Below are 23,031 nucleotides of genomic sequence, written 5' to 3'. Positions count from 1 at the left end.
ATCCCATTTTCCTTGTGGTATTTCAAGGGGTTGTACGAGCTCCTTGGGCTTGCATCGTTCAGCTTTTACTTTTTGGCAATTTAGGCACCTGGCCACGAAGTCTGCGATTTCCTTCTTCATGTTTGGCCACCAAAACGTCCTCCTTACGTCTTGGTATAACTTGTCACCTCCTGGGTGAACTGAGTACGGGGAGTTGTGCCCTTCCTCCAAGATCCGTTGTTTCAAGTGAGGGTGCGTTGAGGGTACACACCACCTTCCTTTGTAACGGAGACTGCCGTCCGGGCGTGCTTCGAAGGGGCCTCCCTTCCCTTGGGTTAGGTCGTGGCGAATCTTATCTAGTTCCGGGTCCTGATGCTGCCCTGCCTTGATTTCCTCGAAGAGGGCGGGTATGGCTTGCGTGTTGAGTAGGTAGGCATTGGGGCGGGTTTGTCCTTGCTCTATTATTTCTAAGTGTAGTTTTTGGAAGTCCCTGTACAGTTGGTCCGGTAGGACCCACGTGGTGTTGAGGGAATGGTTCGTCTTTCGGCTTAGGGCGTCCGCAACGACGTTAGCTTTTCCCTCGTGGTATTGGATGTCTAGGCCGTAGTCTTTTATGAGTTCTAGCCACCTTCGTTGTCTCATGTTTAGGTCCTTTTGGGTGAAGATGTACTTTAGGCTTTTATAGTCGGTGTAGATTTTGCATTGTACCCCATACAGGTAGTGCCTCCAGATTTTTAGTGCGAATATGATAGCAGCTAGTTCGAGGTCATGGGTGGGGTAATTCTCTTCGTGGGTTTTGAGTTGTCTGGATGCGTACGCTATTACCTTGCCTTTTTGCATCAGCACGCATCCCAACCCTTTCTTGGATGCGTCACTGTAGACCTCGAATCCTTTCGTTCCGGAGGGGATGGCTAGTACGGGTGCCGTGGTTAGCTTGTCCTTCAATTCTTGGAAGGCTGAGGTGCAGTCGCTGTCCCATCGGAAGGGGGTTTCCTTTTTCATGAGCTTAATGAGGGGTTGGGCTATTTTGGTGAAGTCGGGTACAAACCTCCTGTAATAACCTGCCAGGCCCAGGAAGCTTCGGACTTCCGAGAGTGAGCTCGGCGTGGTCCATTCTCTAACGGCGCAAATCTTAGCGGGGTCCACCGTGATCCCCTCTTTGGTTATCACGTGGCCCAAGAAGGCTACGCTGTCTTGCCAGAATTCGCACTTGGAGAATTTAGCGTAAAGTTGGTTTTCTCTGAGGGTTTGCAGTGATATGCGAAGGTGTTTCTCATGTTCTTCTTTATTTCGGGAGTAGACTAGGATGTCGTCAATGAATACAATGACGAAGTCATCCAGGTGAGGTCGGAATACTCGATTCATGAGGTCCATGAATATGGCGGGCGCGTTAGTGAGGCCGAAGGGCATTACGGTAAACTCGTAGTGGCCGTAACGTGTCCGGAAGGCTGTTTTCTGGATGTCTGGTTTGGCCACTTGGATTTGATGATACCCGGATCTTAGGTCGATCTTTGAGAATACCCCTGCCCCTTTAAGTTGGTCGAATAAGTCATCTATTCGGGGAAGGGGGTACCTATTCTTTATTGTAACTTGGTTGAGTTCCCTGTAGTCGATGCACAGGCGCATGCTTCCATCCTTTTTCTTAACGAATAGTACCGGTGCTCCCCATGGGGAGGTGCTGGGTCGGATGTAACCCTTATCTAGCAGTTCTTGGAGTTGCGTTTTCAGTTCCTTCATTTCCTTTGGTGCTAGTCTGTAGGGTGGTTTAGAGATCGTGGCGGCGCCCGGTATGAGGTCTATGGTGAACTCGACCTCTCTGGCCGGGGGTGCCCCGGGAATTTCGTCTGGGAAGACGTCGGTGAACTTGTTTACCACTGGGATGGCTCGTGGTTTGAGTATTTTGGCGTTGAGGTCTTCGACTGAGCATAAGAAGGCCTCGTTTCCTTGGCCCAGATACTTCTTAATTTTCATCATGTTTACAAGTTTGATCTCCGGATCCTGGCGGGTACCGCGGTATGACACCCTCTTACCGTTTGGTCCTCGTAGGACCACTTTCTGCTCTCCGCACAGGATTTGCGCTTGGAATTTTCCTAGCCAGTCCATGCCCAAGATTACTTGCATCCCATCTAGTTGGAACTGGATTAGGTTGCTGGGAAATTCCACTCCTTGAATGGTGATCATTACATGCTCGTACATGCGATCACATTTTATGATCTCGCCCGAGGCCACCTTGACTTGGAGTCGGACCTTGGTGCTGGCGTTAAGGCCGAGCTGGGCGGCGAACTTGGTTGCTATAAATGAGTTGGTAGCCCCCGAGTCAAATAGTATGGTGGCTGGGGTGGCGTGCACTAGGAAAGTTCCGGAGACTATGTTGCTATCTCCGATCCTGGCCTTGCTTAGGGTAAGGATCCTTCCCCGGGCAGTCGGTGTGATGGCCTGGTCAAGTGAGGTGGTTTTGGGGTTCTTAGGTTCTTTGGTGGGAATTGGGTGACTTCTTTCGGGCTTCCTTTTATACCCCAGTTGCGTCCCTTGGGGCGGGTTCGTTACCTGTTGTAGTTTGCATGCCTTGGCGTAGGCTTCTCCGAGGGTCTTTGGTTCTTGGGCGGCCAAGGCCCTCTGGTGTTCGGGGTTAAGGCCTGCTAAGAATTTCATGACCTTGATCCCCTCGGTGGATACTAGTTCGGGGGTGAGGCGAGCCAGTTGGCAGAATCGTTGGTAGTATTCTGAGACTGGGGCTGCCCCTTGTCTTAGATGGAGGAATTCCTCGCATGTGGCGGCTTTCAGGTGGTTGGGGTAGAACTGTTCTCGTAACCGTGTTTTTAGGCCTTCCCAGTTGAATCTGGGGTCTTGTTCGTACGTAGGTCCCTCATGTGCCCACCAGATGTCGGCCTCGTGTCTGAAGTAGAAGGAGGCTATCCCGACTTGGTGGTGTTCGGGGCATTGGGTTGCCCTGAATACCCTGTCAAAGGTCTCAATCCATTCTTCGAGGGTCGTGGAGTCTTCGTCTCCCGAGAAGGTGGGTGGTTGGTGTGCCGAGACTTGGTGGTGGATCTCCAAGTTCTCGTTTGTTGGTAGAGGTTGGGGAATGACAGTACTTAGTGCCTGGGTGATTTGGGCCAGGCGTTGTAGATTCTGGGTAAGGAATTCCTGAGTAGGGCGTCCCGGTGTTCCCGTCTGTTTCTTCTTGGGTGCCATCCTGGTGGTTAAAGGTTGATATTATTTTGTGTTTTCACCTTGATGTAATAAGCGGAGGAGAGTTTCTTTATATTAGAGAGGGATGAAGTGAGGGGAGGTGATGTGTAGGTTTCTCAATCTCACCGTGCGTCCTAAGATCCCTAAGACCTATGTTCCTAAGTACCTGGAGTTCAAGCCTAATGTCCTAAGGTCCGGTCTTTAAGAGTCTTTTCCTAGGGTCAAACTTAGGCTCTGATACCAACTGTAACACCCCAGATTTTCAAAACATTTAAAACTTATAATAAAGGTAGAATCTTATTAAATCCCAAGCTATAAATACAAGTGTTCGGGGTGCAATGCCACACCTGGGCTAGAGAACCCAAGTGCACAGGCTAACTAACTAATATCCTCAAAGCGTAAATACGTAAACGTGGCACGCAGGCCAAAAGGGAAACTATCTACTTCTAAGTTCTAGCGCACTCCAGTGACTTAATCTTCTGTGCCTGAAAGCCAAATATATCTGTTCAGCGAGAGATGCTGGTAACCCACTCCAACGTGTTGAAATACAATACATATATAGATATATATAGATATACGAAAACCATTTTGAGCATGAAGATATATCCTACGAACTCTAGCTTTAAAAACCGGGAATGACTCGACAGATAAGGCCAGACACAAGCGACAGTTATCACGAGCATATGCAGTTCACAACAGATAAGGCAGATAAGGCAAAGCATAAACAATGATCATAATCCAACATGAACAATCCCCAACATAAATCCCATAGTCACATCCCCCAAGATACTCGTAATCACAACTCGTCCCTGTCACAACACATAACACACTTTGTTGGCGCCACAGGACCAATCGCATGCCCATACATGAGGGTCAGCGCATATAGCTCTGACATGGCCCTGCAGCACCCTGCCCCGTATCGCAACACGGAGGGGTCGATCGCAACCGACCGATGAACCGCAGCTCATCATAGTGTTTGATCGCAACCAAACAGTGGACCGCAGCCCAAGAGAATGTCATCTGACCGTAGCCAGGAAAAAGGACGAACCGCAGCTCATATAGAAACGTTTGATCGCAACCAAACGGTGGACCGCAGCCCAAGAGTATCAATCTGACCGCAGCCAGCTTCTGAACCGCAGCTCAGGATAACCAATCCGATCGCAACCGAATTGGGGTAACACACACACATAACACATAGCAAGCACATGCAACCCACATTACACATTATGAAGGGGGAGAAAACGTATAACAAAACCTATGCGTGATCCATCACATACTAAGAATAGTCCTAAGGGATTCATACTTCTACCACCTAGGTCAACGGGGTACCAATTCAACTAGCATGCAATATAATAGACTCATAAACCTACGAACGGTACCCGAAACATCAAACTAGACATAGGCACGATAAACGGAGTCCGTTGGGACACCACGGGGAACGGGGGAACATCAAACGGGGAAGCCGGGATCCCAAGGTGGGATAATTTCCAGTGGGTAGCCGGTGGGTGGGGGGGCCACCCGCCGGCTGCCCGCCGGACTTTACTGTTCCGGGCAGCGGGTCGCCGGCGGGCAGCTGCCCGCCCGCCGGCCACCCGCTGCCGGGCGGTGTTTCACGGCCGTGGGTAGGTGGCGGGTCCCCTACCGTACTGACTCTTTTCACACACTTTACGCCCTGGGAACCGTTGTGGAACCCGAAACCATGCTAAGACACTTTACAACGCAATTAACGACAACACGTAGACAATTAACGAATCAAATACAAGAAACGAACGGCACATAACCTATCATGCTTTTCTAAATATAATCAACCCCCAAACATGCGATTTCCCCACCCGATAATCCAAGAATAAGATCATACGATACAACCTAGGGTTCTAATCACTTTTATATCAACAAGAATACGGTTCGTCTTCTAATTGCAAGATTCGGTAAGAATAACACATAAACATCAAGAGCATCACACAATTATCAAGAACAACACATAATCATCAAGAACTCCATATAATCATCAAGAATCTCCCAATATCAAGATTATCAAGATCCCCCATGGGATCATCATATCAATTACCAATAATAATCACCATAACTCGCCAATATACAATAATATGGGGAAACCCTAAGGGGGAATTATAACTATGAAAATAGGTTTTGTTGAGACATGGGTTACCTCTTAGCCTTAATTAATTCCTTGGCTATGAAGGGTCTTTCTTTAAGCTTTCTTACTTTCTTGATTTCTTCTACGGGGATTCTTGGAGTTCTTTCGGGGTGGTGGGGCGTTATTCTTGTGGGGAGGTTCTAGGTGCCTCTTAAGTCCCCTATTTATATCTTTAGGAGTCCTAATTAGGAACTAATATTATAGGCTTGCTAATTCTATTCCTTTTGGAACTAAGGATTGGGTTTAGGGGTTGGGTTTATATATGAGGGCCCACGGGCTATGGTGGGCCTTTTTCCCTGATTAATCATTATAATTTATTCTTTCTCTTGGGCTATTGATTAATAAACTAATTGGTTTTAGGACTCATAACACGGGGTGTTACACTACCCGCCACCCACCCGCAGGTACATGGGAATGTGGGTGGTGTACCTGCGGGCAGAACCACGGGTAGGGGCCTACCCGTGGGTCCACCCGCGGGGAACACGATGGTGTTCATTCGGGATTTGTTCTCCGTGATTTGTTTGTCTTGGAACTTGATCTTTTGGCTTCCCGATGTTCTTGTGTGGAACTATTTGAGCATCTTCTTGATGTTTCGTAGGTCTAGAACTATATGGTAGGTATCCATGTAGGACTTTGGTGTCTTGAATCGTGCTAAGTGTTCAACATTGTGTTTCGTTGGACCAAGAGGTGTCTTGTGTGTTCCTCGGAACTATCTTGAGTTTCCCCGCTGTTAAGCATGCTAGTTCGTTGTCTTAATACTAGCGTGTGTGTAGTTTGTACCTTCCATTTGGTTGATGATAACTTGTGTTATTCATCGTTGTTGTTGTTGGGCTGTGACCTGTTCCTTGATTGAGTATGTTTCATATCTTCATTGCAATCCTTTGATTGATTCCTGTTGAGGTGTGGTGTGTGTGGCTTTACCTGGATTGCACGATTAGTGGTATGGGACACTAGTCACCAAGGTATTGCAGCGGTCCTCGTGGTGGCCGTGACGTGATTATGGAGTGTGACCTGTGTGTCAGGTTCACGTATTTCTTGGGTAAGGCGTGTGTCGCCGAGGCGTGTGTCGCCATGTGTGTGAAATTGGTGGTTTTGTTGGTGGTCTGTTGGTGGGGGACGACGGTCCCAGGAGGGAAAAGGTTGGACTAAGAAGTACAGGGGTTCCTGGAGGTAATGGTTGGAAAGAATATACAAGGTTGGGGGTAGCCATAAGGTTGGAACAGGACATAAGGCAGGCATACCAACTCGTGATGGGTGATGTTGCGAGGGCTTGTAAAGCCGGCGTTGTGTAATCTTCTCTCGTGACGTGTGTAGTCACGGAGGCTTGTGTTGTTTGGCATGTGTTGCCGTTGGGTGAGTCTTTATCATTGCGTGTGGTTAACCTTTGTGGTTTGGGATGTGTTCCCGGTGTTATCTTTGTGAGTGGTGAGTCTTGTGTTAACTATTGATCTTGGCTTTTGACTTATATACTTATGTATTCCGTTTCGAAAATAGTTTTATGGCTTATATCTATCTATATATGATACTTAACGGTATTGGTGGGTTACCAGCATTATTCGCTGACCGGGCGTCGTCCCATGTTTATCTTTGTATCTTTCAGGTGATGTTTAGACGAGCGCGATGTCTAGAGCCTGGTAGCTTAGCTCCTTTACCTTTGTGGTTTTTGTGGCCTGTGCGCCAATGTAGTTAGATAGACTGATGTTTGGGATAGATGTACACTTGCAGATTGTTTGCCGTAGCGTTTACCGTGTTTGGTAGACGTGGCGTGACACTCCGTTGGATTTCTTTTTATCCAGTTTCGTTTTTATCTTCCGCTGTGCTAGTTTTGTCGCTTAATCTGCATGTGTTTAAGGCTTTTATATAGGTCTTGTTTGGGGGGTGTTACAGTTGGTATCAGAGCCTAGGTTTGAGCCTAGGAAGAGTTAAGTCTAGACTTTCTAAGTGGTTAAGTGTGCTTTGAGACCTCTAAGCGACCTTAAGAAGCTAAGTGTTAGGCTTAGGACTCTAGGTTGCGCGGTGAGATGTGTGTTGCTTTCTGTCTTGCCTGTTTGCTCTTTTGGTAATCTCGTTGTTGTTGTAGAAGTTTGCGATGCCTCCTCGTCCCCGCGCTCACACCCCAGAGACCCCGACCAACGAGCAACTCGCTCAGAATCTCCATCAGCTGACGCAGACGATGCAGTCGCTCAGTGAATCCTTGCTGAACAACAATCAAGCTGTGCCGCCTCCTCCTCCCGCTGGGCATCGCGATGTAGGTCGTTTGGTGTCAGGGCATCGGCCGCCAACCTTCGCTGGCGAGGAAGACCCTGTAGTCCTAGAAGAGTGGCTACGGGTGTTTGATAAGATCTTCACCGTGGTGGGCTGCCCCGATGATATGAACCTAGTCCAAGATTCAAATAAATGGAATATAGTCCCAAGAATGCTCTCAAAACTAAAGATAGAGATGGATCAAAATACCTTAAACCTCACGAGAAACCCTTTGTCTCGAATCCTCAAAGACTTGGAAGAATCCCATGTAGCTTCAAATACCTTGATGTTGCAATCTTCAATCAACTAGAGTCGGATCTAGTTTCCTTCGATTCAAGAACGAATCCACGAACCTAAATCTAAGGTTGAAGAAAGTAAGATTGATTCGAGTCCACGAATCAATTTGCTAGTCGAGTCCACGACTAGCCACTAATTGAGTCCACAATTAGCCATAAGGTTTCTTACACAAATGTAAAGAAAAACTTAAGAATTTTATTAAATTGAAGCCTGTCTAAAACTGATATGGATGTGCCGTATTTATAGGTATAGGGCAACATTGTAATCTAAATACAATGGGAAAAAGAGTCCTAAACCTAATCTAGAAAACAAGTAAATAGAGTTTTATTTAGAAAAGGATTTAAGGAATCCTTTCTAAATACAACTAGTGTTTTCTCTTTTATGCCAAACAATTTAAATTAATGATGACCAAAAATAATAGGGCTGATTTGGGCCTAATTTAATCACCAAAATCAGCACTTAAACAATTATAAAAAAGCCTTGAGTTATTCTTCATATTTTGCAAATGGGCTTGACTTGGATTTCCACCATCTTTGAACATCACCAATGAAGAGTTGCCTTAATTGTTTGGACTTGGGCCTTGTGATTGGCCCAATTAGTACTCTTAATGGATCTTCATATGTTGGGCCGCATCATCCTCCCCTTCTTGAAAATGATTCGACCTCGAATCTTGTAAGCATTGTCTTCGATCCATGATATCACTTGAAATTGGCCACTATAATATTTTCCTCTATCGAATGGACTTATTATTGGTCTTTGTTGTTTCTTCCACCAATGATGTTTTAAGGTCGTCGTTATGGGCCTTGTGATGAGCCCACTATTTACCCTTTCTGGATTCCATGTGTACTGGTTCCTATTATTCTCCCATTCTTGAAAAGGATTCGTCCTCCAATCCAAATCTTCAGTGAAAGACAAAGTAGCAAGCTCAATTTCTGTTTTATCACGCTCATGGAACTTTTTCTTGGGATGCTTGACATGAGTCGCTCCAATCATCATCCTACAATCAACAAGTAAGGAAATTAAGTCTAATGACACATCAGGGAATTTAAACATTCTGGATGATAATAATTCAACAAAATGAGACATATTAAATTTAGACATATTAAGTCTAATGACACATCACGTATTTCTTGGGTAAGGCGTGTGTCGCCGAGGCGTGTGTCGCCATGTGTGTGAAATTGGTGGTTTTGTTGGTGGTCTGTTGGTGGGGGACGACGGTCCCAGGAGGGAAAAGGTTGGACTAAGAAGTACAGGGGTTCCTGGAGGTAATGGTTGGAAAGAAGATACAAGGTTGGGGGTAGCCATAAGGTTGGAACAGGGCATAAGGCAGGCATACCAACTCGTGATAGGTGATGTTGCGAGGGCTTGTAAAGCCAGCGTTGTGTAATCTTCTCTCGTGACGTGTGTAGTCACGGAGGCTTGTGTTGTTTGGCATGTGTTGCCGTTGGGTGAGTCTTTATCCTTGCGTGTGGTTAACCTTTGTGGTTTGGGATGTGTTCCCGGTGTTATCTTTGTGAGTGGTGAGTCTTGTGTTAACTATTGATCTTGGCTTTTGACTTATATACTTATGTATTCCGTTTCGAAAATGGTTTTATGGCTTATATCTATCTATATATGACACTTAACGGTATTGGTGGGTTACCAACATTATTCGCTGACCGGGCGTCGTCCCATGTTTATCTTTGTATCTTTCAGGTGATGTTTAGACGAGCGCGATGTCTAGAGCCTGGTAGCTTAGCTCCTTTACCTTTGTGGTTTTTGTGGCCTGTGCGCCAATGTAGTTAGATAGACTGATGTTTGGGATAGATGTACACTTGCATATTGTTTGCCGTAGCGTTTACCGTGTTTGGTAGACGTGGCGTGACACCCCGTTGGATTTGTTTTTATCCAGTTTCGTTTTTATCTTCCGCTGTGCTAGTTTTGTCGCTTAATCTGCATGTGTTTAAGGCTTTTATATAGGTCTTGTTTTGGGGGTGTTACATGTAACTCTGATGCAGTTTAGAAATGACAATTTGGCAGCCAGATGATACCTTCTGTCACAAATGAATGACGATTTGTTCGACATCTATGTCAAACAAGACTCGGCAAAAGTCATTTGGGAATCACTGTCAGAAAAGTACGGTGCCAATGAAACTGAAAATCAAAGTGTCAGAACTGTCTACGACAAAAGGAGTAGAAAAATCAAGAAGTTCAAAGGAAGGTGTTTTGCGTGCAGAAAGCAAGGACACCAAGCACACCAGTGCTACCATCATAAGGGCAAAACTAGCAAAAGTCAATCTAACAGAGCAAGATGAGTATTGAGTCTCTTGAAATAAGTAGTTATTTTTGAGTAACTATATTTGCTCTAGTTCTAAGGGTTCGCATGAAGTATAATTATCTTAGTACTGAATTCTAGTTGAGTTGTCTAGATTTTGATTACTTGGTAGTACTAACTTCTTTAGTATGTTGAATACTAATGACATTGATTGAAATAATATGTGCATAGATATTGCTCAAACTTTTTACTAAAATTATTTATAAAGAATAAGAGCATATATCATAGGCTTCAATTGTAATTTAATGAGAACATGGGAAAGTCATCATTCTTGAACACTCTGTCTAGGAAGATGGTTTTTAAGTAAACTTCGGTTTCACCACTCGACCTGGGAGTACTTAAGAAGTAGGGTGTTGATCATGCAGGCTAGTTAGAGCGCCACTTGATCTTCACCTGAAATGAGGATGACTTTCATATGCGCTAATACAATCAAAGCATTGCAATAAAAGTTGTTGAAGTACTGCAATATTAATATTGATCTGCATCCTATGAATGCTTTATATGAGTTTTAAATTCCTTAAGGGAAGGGAAAATTGTGCAAGTGGCAACTCTGAAGTCTCATTGTTGAGAGATATTCCGAATAAATATGAGCTCGAACATATTCCTTTTGTATGAGATTAATTTCTTATAAGAATATGATGTGAATTTTGTGATTATGTTGTTCAACTTGATGTAGCATGTGGACAACATTATTTCTATGGCTTACTAACAATGAGCATTTGTATATATATTATTTAAACTCTTGGTTGAGTCATATTGAAATACCTATAATTCCTAGTTAAAGGGTAATTGTGATCAATTGAGATAACCAAGTTTGTTGAAATATATTCAACTGTTGAGCATGTATCAGGCAGAGTGCGAAGCTTCTATAATGCTCCATAAAGCAAATCGGCAAAACTCAGTCTACAAAGGAGCTAAGGTTGGGCACCAAAGATCAGTCTGGGTAAGAGATCATCAAATACGTTTGACAAAAATATTTGTGAGTGTTGCATTGTGGGGGTAATAAACTCATATTTTCATCAAAAGTTTCTCTATGGTATTGAGAATAATGATGAAAGAGAATGTTTCATGTTAAACATGAAAATCTCAATGGATTATTTACGAGTAAACGAAGTACTCGTCAAAGTGCATGTAAGTTTGGTCAAGAGAATCAACTTACTTGAGGGCTAATTATGAGGATTAGTCATTGACTCATTGGAAGGACTTAAAGTCCAAGTAATAATGAATTCATGGTGGATCCCACTTCTGTGGTCAAACGAAGCCATGAAAAGAGTTACAAAATAGTGCACTAGTTGGTCATTCCGACAGTGTGTGTACTTGTGAGGTTGAGCTACAGCTCTTAATGAATTCATAACTCTTTGAGATGGGGTGGTTTTGTTGAGACAAACCTAATGAATTCACCGCATAATGACATGAGTACAAAGTGCTCTTGGTGCCTTATACTCAATTGGGATGGTCTATGGTGAGATAGACCTAAAGAGATCCCTAACTTGAGTGGAAAAGGGCTAACCGCCTCTTATGAAAGACAATGGGGTTATCCCAAGAAGCTGAGTGGCTAAGAAACATGGTGATAACCGTGCAGTTGTGGGGGGTGTCCAACACCTCCACCACATTGTGATTCACAAACTGTCGTTTGCGTTGCAAATAACAGTGCCTATGATAGAAAGAAAAGACTTACAACTGATTTATGTCTTTAACTACTCTATAAGACTTTAATGGTAGTCTATATTGAGATAGACTTGATAGAGTTAAAAGTCTATATTGAGATAGACTTGACAAGACGTAAAAATCTGTAATGCGGTAAGACTTGTCAGAGTTAAAAGTCTATGTTGTGATAGACTTTGACAGGGTAGAAATCCATTTTGAGACAGACGTAACATTCTTGAATATTAAGGGTATTCATAAGGATCAAAGAGTTTGACTTTCGTAGAACCTGCTTTTTGAGTTGGTGTGTGCATTCGAGTTCAAAATTTATCTAACCGGTGAGTTCAAGATTCACATCACTCCCGGGAAGAAAATTACTCAGTGTCACTACGTGTCAGTTCAAGTTCTCAAACACTGACATTAAGATCAACTCATTTGTATTGCTCAGACATTATTTTCTTCTAGCCTTCTACTTTGAATGTGTGGGGGATTGTTGGAAATAGTCCATTCAAAGGACATCATTTACAGACATAGTTGTGTGGCAGCATGAATTGCGCTAGTGTGTGGATGGGGCTAGTTGAAGATCTCTTAGTCCTGTACTATAAAAGGGGCAATCCTCTTTTGTCTAATATATATTATATAATATCTGTTATATATATATATATATATATATATATATATATATATATATATATATATATATATATATATATATATATATGAATATATAATATATAATTTCGTGCCTGCCTATTCAAGTCTGAGCAATAGTGAGGTTCACCTACGTGATTGCTAGTGCAAGCTATCCGTAGTAGGTCTGTGTAGCCTGTCGAAAGCGTGTCTAGGTTCTATCTGCACCGTTACCGGGCAAATAACGCTTTTAAGGTAGTGTTATTGTTACACGGCACAGATTTCCTTTCAACCATACACCAATAGTGTCCGTGCTTCTTAAAAGGCTTCCAGATCGCGCGTTGACGTTGTAATTTTTTCCAACATTATCTTGAGAAAATAGTATTATCAATAAATAGTACGGAGTATTATCTTGAGAAAATAGTATTATCTTATGATTTGATTGGATGATGAATATTATAATTAAAGGGTAGTTTAAGTAATTCAATTATTATAATAAATCGTAGAGTCACGTGTAAGCTCGTAACTCTTGCAGAAGAAGCAAACTAGTCCGTATTAATAAAAATTAGAATTTAGGTGCGAAGCCGCTGTCACTATATGTTTTTGTTTGTATAAAAGAGCAACAACATAGCAGCGAGCAAAAATGGGCCTTTTCTTCTTCTGACAATTAAATTAAATTTGACGAAAATGTTGTTGGCAAATCTTTTGCGACGAAGATGCTCCGGTTCTCTTCCCTTGCTTCTAGGAACCGTCGTTGTTTTATGGTTTTGCTCTTCACATCATGTCGCAGCAACAGGCTCTAAGGTGGAGTATCTCCCAGGGGTTCGACCTGAAGGGCCTCTTCCATTTGAACTTGAAACCGGGTACAACTCTCATCTTATTATCATAATTCATATTCAAATACTTTGAAGAGTAGGGTCCTTTTTATAATAATTGCAAATTTGAAAGTTTAGTAATACTAAGATTTTACTTTTTGATTTTCGAGATGGAAGGTGTGGATGCATTCACGCTTTCAATTATCTGGAATACACTGTCAAGCATTTCTATTTTTCAATGGACAATCGTAATTAATAAAATTTACAAAAATATCATTATATTTTTTCTTATTTTTCATTAATTTTTAACCTTTGATCATCCTAGATGGACAGATCAGATTTGTCCACAATTCTTGCTTGGTTATTCTCATTTGATATCTCAATTATATATATATATATATATATATATATATATATATATATATATATATATATATAATGAATTTAATGTACTTTGGTGTAGATATATCGGTGTTGGAGAATTAGAAGATATACAACTTTTTTACTATTTTGTAAAGTCTGAATCAAATCCCAGTATTGATCCTATTGTGCTTTGGATCACCGGTGGTCCCGGATGCTCTTCTTTTGTTGCAATGACGGAAGAAATTGGTGAGCTTTAAATTTGTACTTTTTATTATTATTATCATAGGTTTTTTACATGTGCAACTTTGATGTGTTAGAAAAATATTTTAAAATTATTTTTGTTAGTAAATATTTTTATTTTTCTTTAATTATTTCAACAGATTTGTTGTGATTTATTTTCTAATGTGACATTTTGTTGCTTAACAGAACTTTTAATTTAGTCTTTAGATATGTAAATTTTATCCGCTAATATTAAATTAAATACCATAAAAATTGAATTATAACTAACTTGATTCAAGTATAATTATATAAAGAGTTAATTCCAGCAATGGTCCTTCAACTATTGTGATTTTCCAAAATTGGTCCTTGTCTTTTAATTTGGACAAAATAAACCTTTGACTATCAGATTTGTTCCACCATTGGTCCTTCCGTTAACCGTCAGTTAAATAGGTGTTAAATGAAGGGCTAAAAAGGGTAATTTCCTCTGTCCAATCGTCATTTTGCAATTCTGCCTGCCAACACCACAGAAGATCATAACCTTCGAATTTAGCTTCATCTTCTCTTCCAAGTTCCAACCCATAGCGAAATTAAAGCTCCACTAATCTGTCATGTATTCCAGCTAACTAAATCGGGCCACTATCAAGAAGCTATCTTTAACTTCTTTGTCTACAGTTCCAATCCCTCTCCCAATCCATGGTCTGGTCGTTTTCATCATGCTCTCCATAGTCTTCGAGTGGGGGAGAAAAGCTTTCAGATTTATACTAGCGGCCATGGAATCGAACCAGGAGACCCAGAAAAAAATTCATGATTTTGAGCCGTCTACAAGGAAGAGGATCGATGATGGCAGAGAAGAAGTGGAGATGGTTTTCGGCAGGCTGGGGATTTTTTGCCACTCCGAAGCTGCAAAGATTCAAGAGCGGTTCGACTCGGAAGACCTGTCGCCATAGATGACGAGGTCAAAGGTGCATGCTTTCGATGTGTTTGATGAGAACAGAGATGGGTTTATTGATGAGAGGGAGCTGCAGAGAGTTCAGTGCCTTCTGGGAATGAAGGAAGGGTCAGAGGTGCAGAGGTGCGAAGATATGATCAGAGTGTTCGATGAAAATGGCGATGGGAAGATAGATTTCCATGAATTCTCAAAGCTTATTTGAATTCGTACTACTTCGGATTGAGACAATCAGTGACACTATCTCGCTGCTTTCCACACCATCTCTCTGCTTGTTTGTTCATTTGTTTCTGACATACAAAAGGATAATAATATATCACGATGCTCTTCTTTTATTTATGTAAATCCCTTTAGGCTAGAATGCAAGAGATGAAGGAAAAGGGACACAAGTATTTGGGTAATGGGGATGCAGATTCACATGTGTGCAAAGTGTGTTTTGAATCTCCTACAACAGCAATGCTTCTTCCTTGCCGTCATTTTTGCTGTAACTTGTCTCTAGATTTTAATTTATTTTCTTTTCTTTCTTGTGGTATTCATAGTTAAGCCATTTTGATTCATGTAAATATGTCTTGTAATAATATTTGCAGTGTGCAAGTTCTGTTCCCTTGCCTGTGCCAAGTGTCCACTTTGTCGGACAAAGATTGTCGATAGGATTAGCTTCTTGATGGTGGCCCGGTTTAGGCAGTTGGGAGACATGGCGGATTAGGGAAGCTTTAATTTCGTTGTGGGTTGGAAGAGAAGATGAAGCTAAATTTAAAGGTTATGATCTTCTGTGGTGTTGGCAGGCAGAATTGCAGAATGGCGATTGGACAGAGGAAGTTACCCTTTTAGCCCTTCATTTAACACCTATTTAACTGATGGTTAACAGAAGGACCAATGGTGGAACAAATCTGATAGTCAAGGGTTTATTTTGTTCAAATTAAAAGACGAGGACCAATTTTGAAAAATCACAATAGTCGGAGGACTATTGCTGGAATTAACTCTTATATAAACAAGAGTACAGTGAATTCCATTTTTGGCCCTACACTGTTATAGGGGCGTTTCCAATTTTAGTTCACCTTAATTTTTTTTGCCACTTTATAACCACTATTATTGAATGTGTTCCACTTTTAGTCTCACCGTTAGTATTTACATCAAGAGGCCGTGTAATCTAGGGGTATTTTGACATTTCTTCTCATCCAAGACTATGTTTGACTAAAGAAATGAGAACATTAAACCTAAAACCTAAGAAACCTCGCCGGCCCTTGTTGGAACGAACGAAACGATGTAGCTTTGGCTTCCCATTCTCGTTGTTCGAAGAGCCATCTTCGAATATCGGAGGAGGAGGACGAAGCGCCTGGATTAAAAGAGAAGAGACAAACATAAAAAGATCAAAATACTCTTTGATTATATACAGCCTCTTGACGGAAATATTAACGGTGGACTAAAAGTGGAACACATTCAATAACAATGGTTGTAAAGTGACAAAAAAATTAAAGTGAACTAAAATTGAAAACGCCTGTATAACAGTAGAACCAAAAATGAAATTCATTCTATATACAATGCCTATAAATTGTTTCAAGGAATAACTGACAGTAATACAAATATTATGTCAAGGAAAAAATTCTAAATTAAATTAACCATATGCACAGGGCCATTGTCATTTGATCTACCAAAGAATAACTGGACTTTGCCTACATTGTCACTAAATCCTTATTCATGGACAAAGGTACTTTACTTTGTGCTTTTATAGAACATTATTAATAAATGTTAAGGTCAATTTCAATTGGCTAATATATGAAGTGCATAAAATTATTGCTAGGTTGCAAGCTTTATCTATCTAGATTATCCCGTGAGAGCAGGATTTTCGTATGCTAAAAATTCAAAAAATTATACTGCGAATGATGTAGAAGCAAGTTATCATGCAGCTGAATTTATTCGCAAGGTAAACACTTTTCAATTTTCATTGTGATAAGCACATTGTGAAAATTGCATTAATTAACTAATACTTGGATTATTCTATAGTGGTTTGAAGATCATTTTCAATATCAATCCAACTCATTCTATGTTGGTGGAGATTCATATTCTGGTATTACCGTTCCAATGGTTGTTCAAGCCATATCATATGGTAAGTCATTAAGAAATATTCCATTGAAATGTATGTGATTCATTAAAAAAAAAAAAACAAAAAAAAAACATGATAATTAAACTAAGAATGTATCAAATATGAATTTGTAGCATTGGATTTATAGACTTACAGTAGTTACTTAATGAACATCTGCTAGTAACTTTATTAACATAGAATAATTAATTAATGAATAAGTTGTAGTGATTTTATGAACATATAGTAACACATGCATTACTGACTTCATGAACCTAGAATAGTGACTTATTGAACTAGTAGCATTCACTTAATAAACATACAATAGTAACTTAATTAACTTGTTGTAGTGAATTTATAAATATGTAATAATGAACCAGCAATAGTGACTTTATGAGCCTATATATTAGTTTAATTTTTTTAAAAAAAATTAATATAATCTCATTTTAAAGATCTCAATTAAAGTTTCTAATGATATTTTTTATACAGAAATTTTATTTGTATTAAAAAAAAATTAAGTTAGAAAACAAATTTAATGATATGTTTGGAATTATGTGATATATTTTGACTGAGTTGGGTTAATATTCTTTTGGTAGGGAGAGTTGGGTTAATATTATTATATGAAAATTGGTCCAAATACTATCCATCATCAAATGTTTGAATATCATGAATCTTTATTAATAATTTAAATTTACAGTCAATATAAGTATATAACATAGTACTTCAATAATTGCCCACATGTTAATTTACAGGGATTGATGCAAGATTTAAGCCACACGTTAATCTTAAGGTTGGTAAAGATTTTAAGTATGAACATGTTTCATTTAAAAGAAAAAAAAAAAAAGACACACACACACACACACATATATATATATACATATATATATATATATATATATATATATATAGACACACACACACACAATGACATTAAAGTACAACAAGTGACAATAAAGTGCAACTAAACAAAGTTATGGAGTGCACCTGTTGAAAAATGTAGCAACATTTTTACAAAGAATTTAAACTTTAATTTAAAGTGCAATTAATAATAACATTATAAAGTGCAACTATCAACACTATAAATTAAAGTGCATCTTTTAATTGTACTTATGCGTATGAGAGGTGCACTTTTTGGTGTAGTTAGTTACACTCTATGATACTATTAATAGCACATTAAAATTTGAATCATTTCTTCCCAGTTTCATTGCTTTGAGTAATTCCTAGTTCTATCATATTAGAATGTTCTTATTTCATTCAAATCCTACATGTATATATGTAATACGTGCATTAGGGCTACGTCGTTGGAAATGGAGTCACAATTCAATCTGTCAACTACAGCGATATTTTTCGAACGGCTCGCGGATTAAGTCTTATTTCAGATGAACAGTATATGGTAATTGTTCTTGAGTGTTCTTCTTTTATGTATTAGGTTTGTAGAAACTTCACAATACTTAAAGCATATCATGCCTAATATTATACTCCGTAAATAACAAGGGGCAATACAATTTTTGTCAATAAGATGATACTTGTTTAGATAATTAATTTTTTACACGCATTGTGCGAGTGGGATAATATCAATAATTATTTTTAAATAAGTACTTCAAAGTATATCAATGTAAGATTATACAGGAGATGTTATGCGTAGGCAACTGAATGTTGAATTTTTTTATTTAAATCAGTAATTCAAAGTATATATGAATTCAAGATAATATAGGAGAGATTGATTATAATTGTCAATAAAATAAATGTTTGCAACTTTGTAATAACGCTAGTCTAAATACCTAGCCTAAAAACGATATGATAGTCTAAATAAATACTACTTTTGGTTGAATTTATCTAAGTCTTCTTAATTCTCTTTTGGGTAGCATTGCCCTTGTTTTCATCTTCAGTAGTACTAGTCGTCTTCTTTTTTATTGAAGTTTTCATGCATTGATAAAATTTTGAGAATGATGTGTAAACAGGTTCAATTGGAGCCAGTGAAATGTCAACATTGTCAATTCTTTGGACAATGGTCCTACTGTTTAAAGTCTAGGTGTTGTTGTATTTCTGATCAACAACTTTGTAGTTACGTCGCGCAAGTTTGGCAATGATGTAAGAACAATTTTGTCCGATAAAAAATAATAATACAATATTTATAAAGTAATGTACAATTGTACCATTATAGAAATACATAAAATAAAAATATTAATATTAATACCATAATGACCTAAATCATTCCAATATTGCAAAAGCATAATTGAGATATTGAGTATTGTTCTAAATAATCAAAAGAAGATTAATTGAAGGGGGTAAAAAAAAACTTAACCTAAATTTGTTTTTAAAGGAATAAGGATCAAATAGGCCAACTGCACACAATAATGTAATTAGGCCACTGAACCTAAAAAGGCTACAATTGGATATCTAAACTAACCAGTTTCATGCAATTAGTCCAATTTGTAGGTTTTTAAGGTTTCTAGCAGGTCATCTCTAATTTAAAATATTTTTTAAAAAATTATTATTTAAAATAATTATTTTATAATTTAAAAAAAAAAACAATCGGAGATGAAGGGGTCCCCTTTGTCTCTGGCTGTTTTTTTTTAATTATTTTTTATTTAAAATTATTAAAATAAAAGTTAAAAATTATTTTTAAATTCGGTAACCGATATAATAGGTAAACAAGTCATTTTTGGTGGAATTGGATTCATTTGAATTGTTTAGGGACCTAATTGTAATTTTTTTGAGTTCGGTGGCCTAATTGCATTTTGGTGTGTAATTTGATGGCCTCTTTGACCCTTATTTCTTTTCTTTTCTTTTTTTTTTTAAATGTAAGAAAATTGATTTTCAAAGTTCATGGTTTTCAACTTTGAATGCTATGTATTTAGTCGGGCTAATTATTTGACCAAAGTTTATGTTAAATTATTCGTAGTATATGTTTACGAATTATGCCAATTCTTTCGGAGAAGAATTATGCCAATTCTGGTAGGATGGGGTTTGAACCTAATACCTTTATTATAGAACTTAATGAATAAGTTAAGAATAATAAATAGTTGACCAGAATATTCTGTTACTAAAGTTTAACAAACGAAATATGAGGTTATTTAAGGGAAGAAAATAATATAATAGATGGTAAAGAAGAAAAATCATAAAAAAAAAATACTAAAATCAAAATAATATGTACCATTCATTTCAACAAACAATTACACTTACATTTTTTACTTCCCGTTAGAGGCCTAACTTTATTGGTTCTTATTAGATTTGTATATTTTTACTACTTGTTTTTTGTACTCTCTACCCAATTTTATGTGTCTTGGTTAATGAAGGTTTACTAGAGTTATTTACAATTCAAAATTTTAAAATATTAAGTTTAGTGTTAGTATATACTCCATAAAATTTATATATATACTAGTTTTTTACGCGCATGGTGCGATTGGGATAATGCCTAATGTTTTTTTTTTAAAAAAAAAATAAGTGCTTTAAAGTATATCAAGGAAAGATTATATTGAAATTGTTCATGCATAGATAATTGAATGTTGAATTTGCGTATTTCAATAGGTAATTCTAAGTTTACAAATGCAAGATAATATAGTCAAGATTGATTATAATTGTCAATAAAATAATTGTATAGGTATAGTTGAAGCCAAATACGGAAAATAAGGGAGAGCAAATAAAAATTAGGGCATAAAATATTAAATAGATACTAATATTGAAGAGCTAACTACTGATTGTCAAACAAAGACATTGCGAGATAGTTTTCCACTTCAATCTGTTGTGTGATTTGAATACTTTTTTTTGTCAATAAATCTCCCAAGTTTAATATGATTGGCTTAATTATATTTTTAAAACAATTATTATTATTATTATTATTATTATTATTATTATTATTATTATTATTATTAAATATATGTATACCATTAGGTTATTTTACATGTTAATCTAAACAGTTAATTTTTTCAAATATCTTTTTACCAACCGTTGATATAATTTGTTGGTCAAATCCACTACCACTAACTGCTGATTATCAAACAAGGACATTGCGAGGTAGTTCTTACTTCAATTTGTTGTGTGATTTGAATACTCTCTTTGTCAACAAAACCCTCAAGTAGTTAATATGATTGACTTTATTAATTATATATATTTTTATTTTTTCATGGTATTAATAAAATACTTGGTAAATAAATATATAGCATTATTTTGTATTATAACTTTGATATTTAATTAAAAAATAGTGCACAAAAAAGGATAATAGACAATGTAGTGAATATACAATTGATGAATTTGAATGTAAAGAATTTTTACATTGGAGAAAAATAAAGACAATATATAACTAATAAAATTATTTCTCTTAATTAATTTATTGATAATGAATAATATTTTTTTTTAATAAAGACATTGTAGGGACAATGTAGCGAATATAATCAATTGATGAATTTGAATGTAAAGAATTTTTATATTGGAGAAAAATAAAGACAATATAACTAATGAAATTATTTCTTTTATTTAATTTATTAGTAATGAATACTTTTTTTCTTGAATAAAGACATTGTAGACATATAATTCTAAACTAAAGAAATGCATATGCATTATTTTTTGTTGTAGCTACTAAATTATTATTTTTAATTTAATAAGAGTAAAATAGAGTACTAATTATGCCAACTTTGATTGGGATGTGGTTCGAACCTAAGACCTTTCTTATTGAAATCAATGAGTAAGTTAACGGTGAACTAACATAAATTAACAAAAATTTTTTACTTAGGTGCACTTAGTATTGATGCTCAGTGTAAATTTTTACTTGCACCCATAATGCAATTTACATGCACTTGTAATACATTTTACTTGGACTTCGATGTTCAATTATTTACGAAAATGTCACCGTGCTTTTTTAAAAAAATCAGTGTTTCTCATCCATTATATTAGATCTGGACAAGTGGACGGACAGAATTCATTCCTATTTTGCGCCTGAGCGAAGTATTCGCACCTGAGTGCGATTCTATATATATATATATATATATATATATATATATATATATATATATATATATATATATATATATATATATATCTGTGTGTGTGTGTGTGTGTGCGCGCGCGCGCAAGCGCAAACATGTGTATTATTATTATTATTATTATTATTATTATTATTATTATTATTATTATTATTATTATTATTATTCCAAAAGGCTGAACCCCAATCCTAAGGGCCTTATTATTATTATTATTATTAGTAGTAGTAGTAGTACTAGGGAAACGTTTGCTTCAAATCTTAGAATCGAAATTCTAATAAGAATAAAATATTTAGTAATTGTAATAAGTTTAAGAAAAAAAAGTTCCTTTGCTTCGTAGGAAATAAAAATTGAATTAAGATAAAAGTAATTAATTAACTAAAATCAAAGTATACAAATTTATATATATATAAAAAAAAAGTATATAATACACTTATACACATATATTAGCTAATTGTCATTAGTGTGATTACATCTTAGTTACCTTTTCAAATATATTAAATGCATTCATGGCAACGGTTTTTTTATTTTATTTTTTAAAATTTTTTCCTCCCTCATTTTTGATTACATTGTTCAAAACTAGAGAAATGAAAGATTAATAAGTTTTATGATAACTAAGATTTAAATTCAAAATGAGGACCAAGACTATGTGGTCTAATGGTATCTGGGTTAGACTTCCATTTGGAAGGTTATGAGTTCAAGCCTCAGTGGAGGCGTTATTGGTTCTTTGTGTTTCAGTAGGTTGAGAAAGTATATGAACAGATACTACAATGTAATAGGGCCAGTGACATTCAAAAAAAGAATAAATGAAAAAAAAATTCAAAATGAGGATAGTAAAGTTTGACAAACAAACGCCACATTAATTATTTTTAGTTTTATTTATTTAACTAATCATTTATTTTTGGGATAAGGGTCAAATATATCTTCCAACTATATATCAAATTAAAGTTCAATTAGACCCATGTTTCCAAAAAAAAAAAAAAAAAAAAAAATCCAATTAGACCCGTAAACCTGTTAAATTTGCACAATTAACTTATTTAACAAGTTACCAAAAGGTAACCTGCCAACTTTTCTTACATGACTTGCATCTTTTGTCGAATCTTATTTAAAAATTAAAAAAAAATTATTTTAAAAACTAATTAAAAAAAAATTCCAACTTGATAAAGAATCCCGG

General features: G+C 37.4%; 1 protein-coding gene across 3 annotated transcripts in view; it reads left to right on the top strand.

Moving 5' to 3' along the window:
- Window positions 1-13,076: 13,076 nt before the first annotated feature.
- LOC109184664 (serine carboxypeptidase-like 18) overlaps window positions 13,077-23,031 on the top strand; it is a 24,956-nt gene continuing 15,001 nt past the window's right edge. For 2 of the 3 annotated variants that reach the window (XM_019334690.1, XM_019334689.1), the window contains exons 1-7: window positions 13,079-13,318; window positions 13,734-13,879; window positions 16,430-16,506; window positions 16,600-16,722; window positions 16,803-16,905; window positions 17,631-17,668; window positions 18,170-18,271. In XM_019334690.1, coding sequence (XP_019190235.1) covers window positions 13,143-13,318; window positions 13,734-13,879; window positions 16,430-16,506; window positions 16,600-16,722; window positions 16,803-16,905; window positions 17,631-17,668; window positions 18,170-18,271 — 765 coding nt within the window. In that variant the 5' untranslated portion in view covers window positions 13,079-13,142. Of the gene's footprint in view, window positions 13,319-13,733; window positions 13,880-16,429; window positions 16,507-16,599; window positions 16,723-16,802; window positions 16,906-17,630; window positions 17,669-18,169; window positions 18,272-23,031 lie in introns of all 3 variants that reach the window. The other variant, XM_019334691.1, reaches the window with a different exon arrangement.

Source organism: Ipomoea nil, unplaced genomic scaffold (genome assembly GCF_001879475.1).
Source record: "Ipomoea nil cultivar Tokyo-kokei standard unplaced genomic scaffold, Asagao_1.1 scaffold1277, whole genome shotgun sequence".
In the NCBI taxonomy this organism is placed as follows: domain Eukaryota; kingdom Viridiplantae; phylum Streptophyta; class Magnoliopsida; order Solanales; family Convolvulaceae; genus Ipomoea; species Ipomoea nil.
This window is presented reverse-complemented; position numbering and strand designations above follow the sequence as displayed.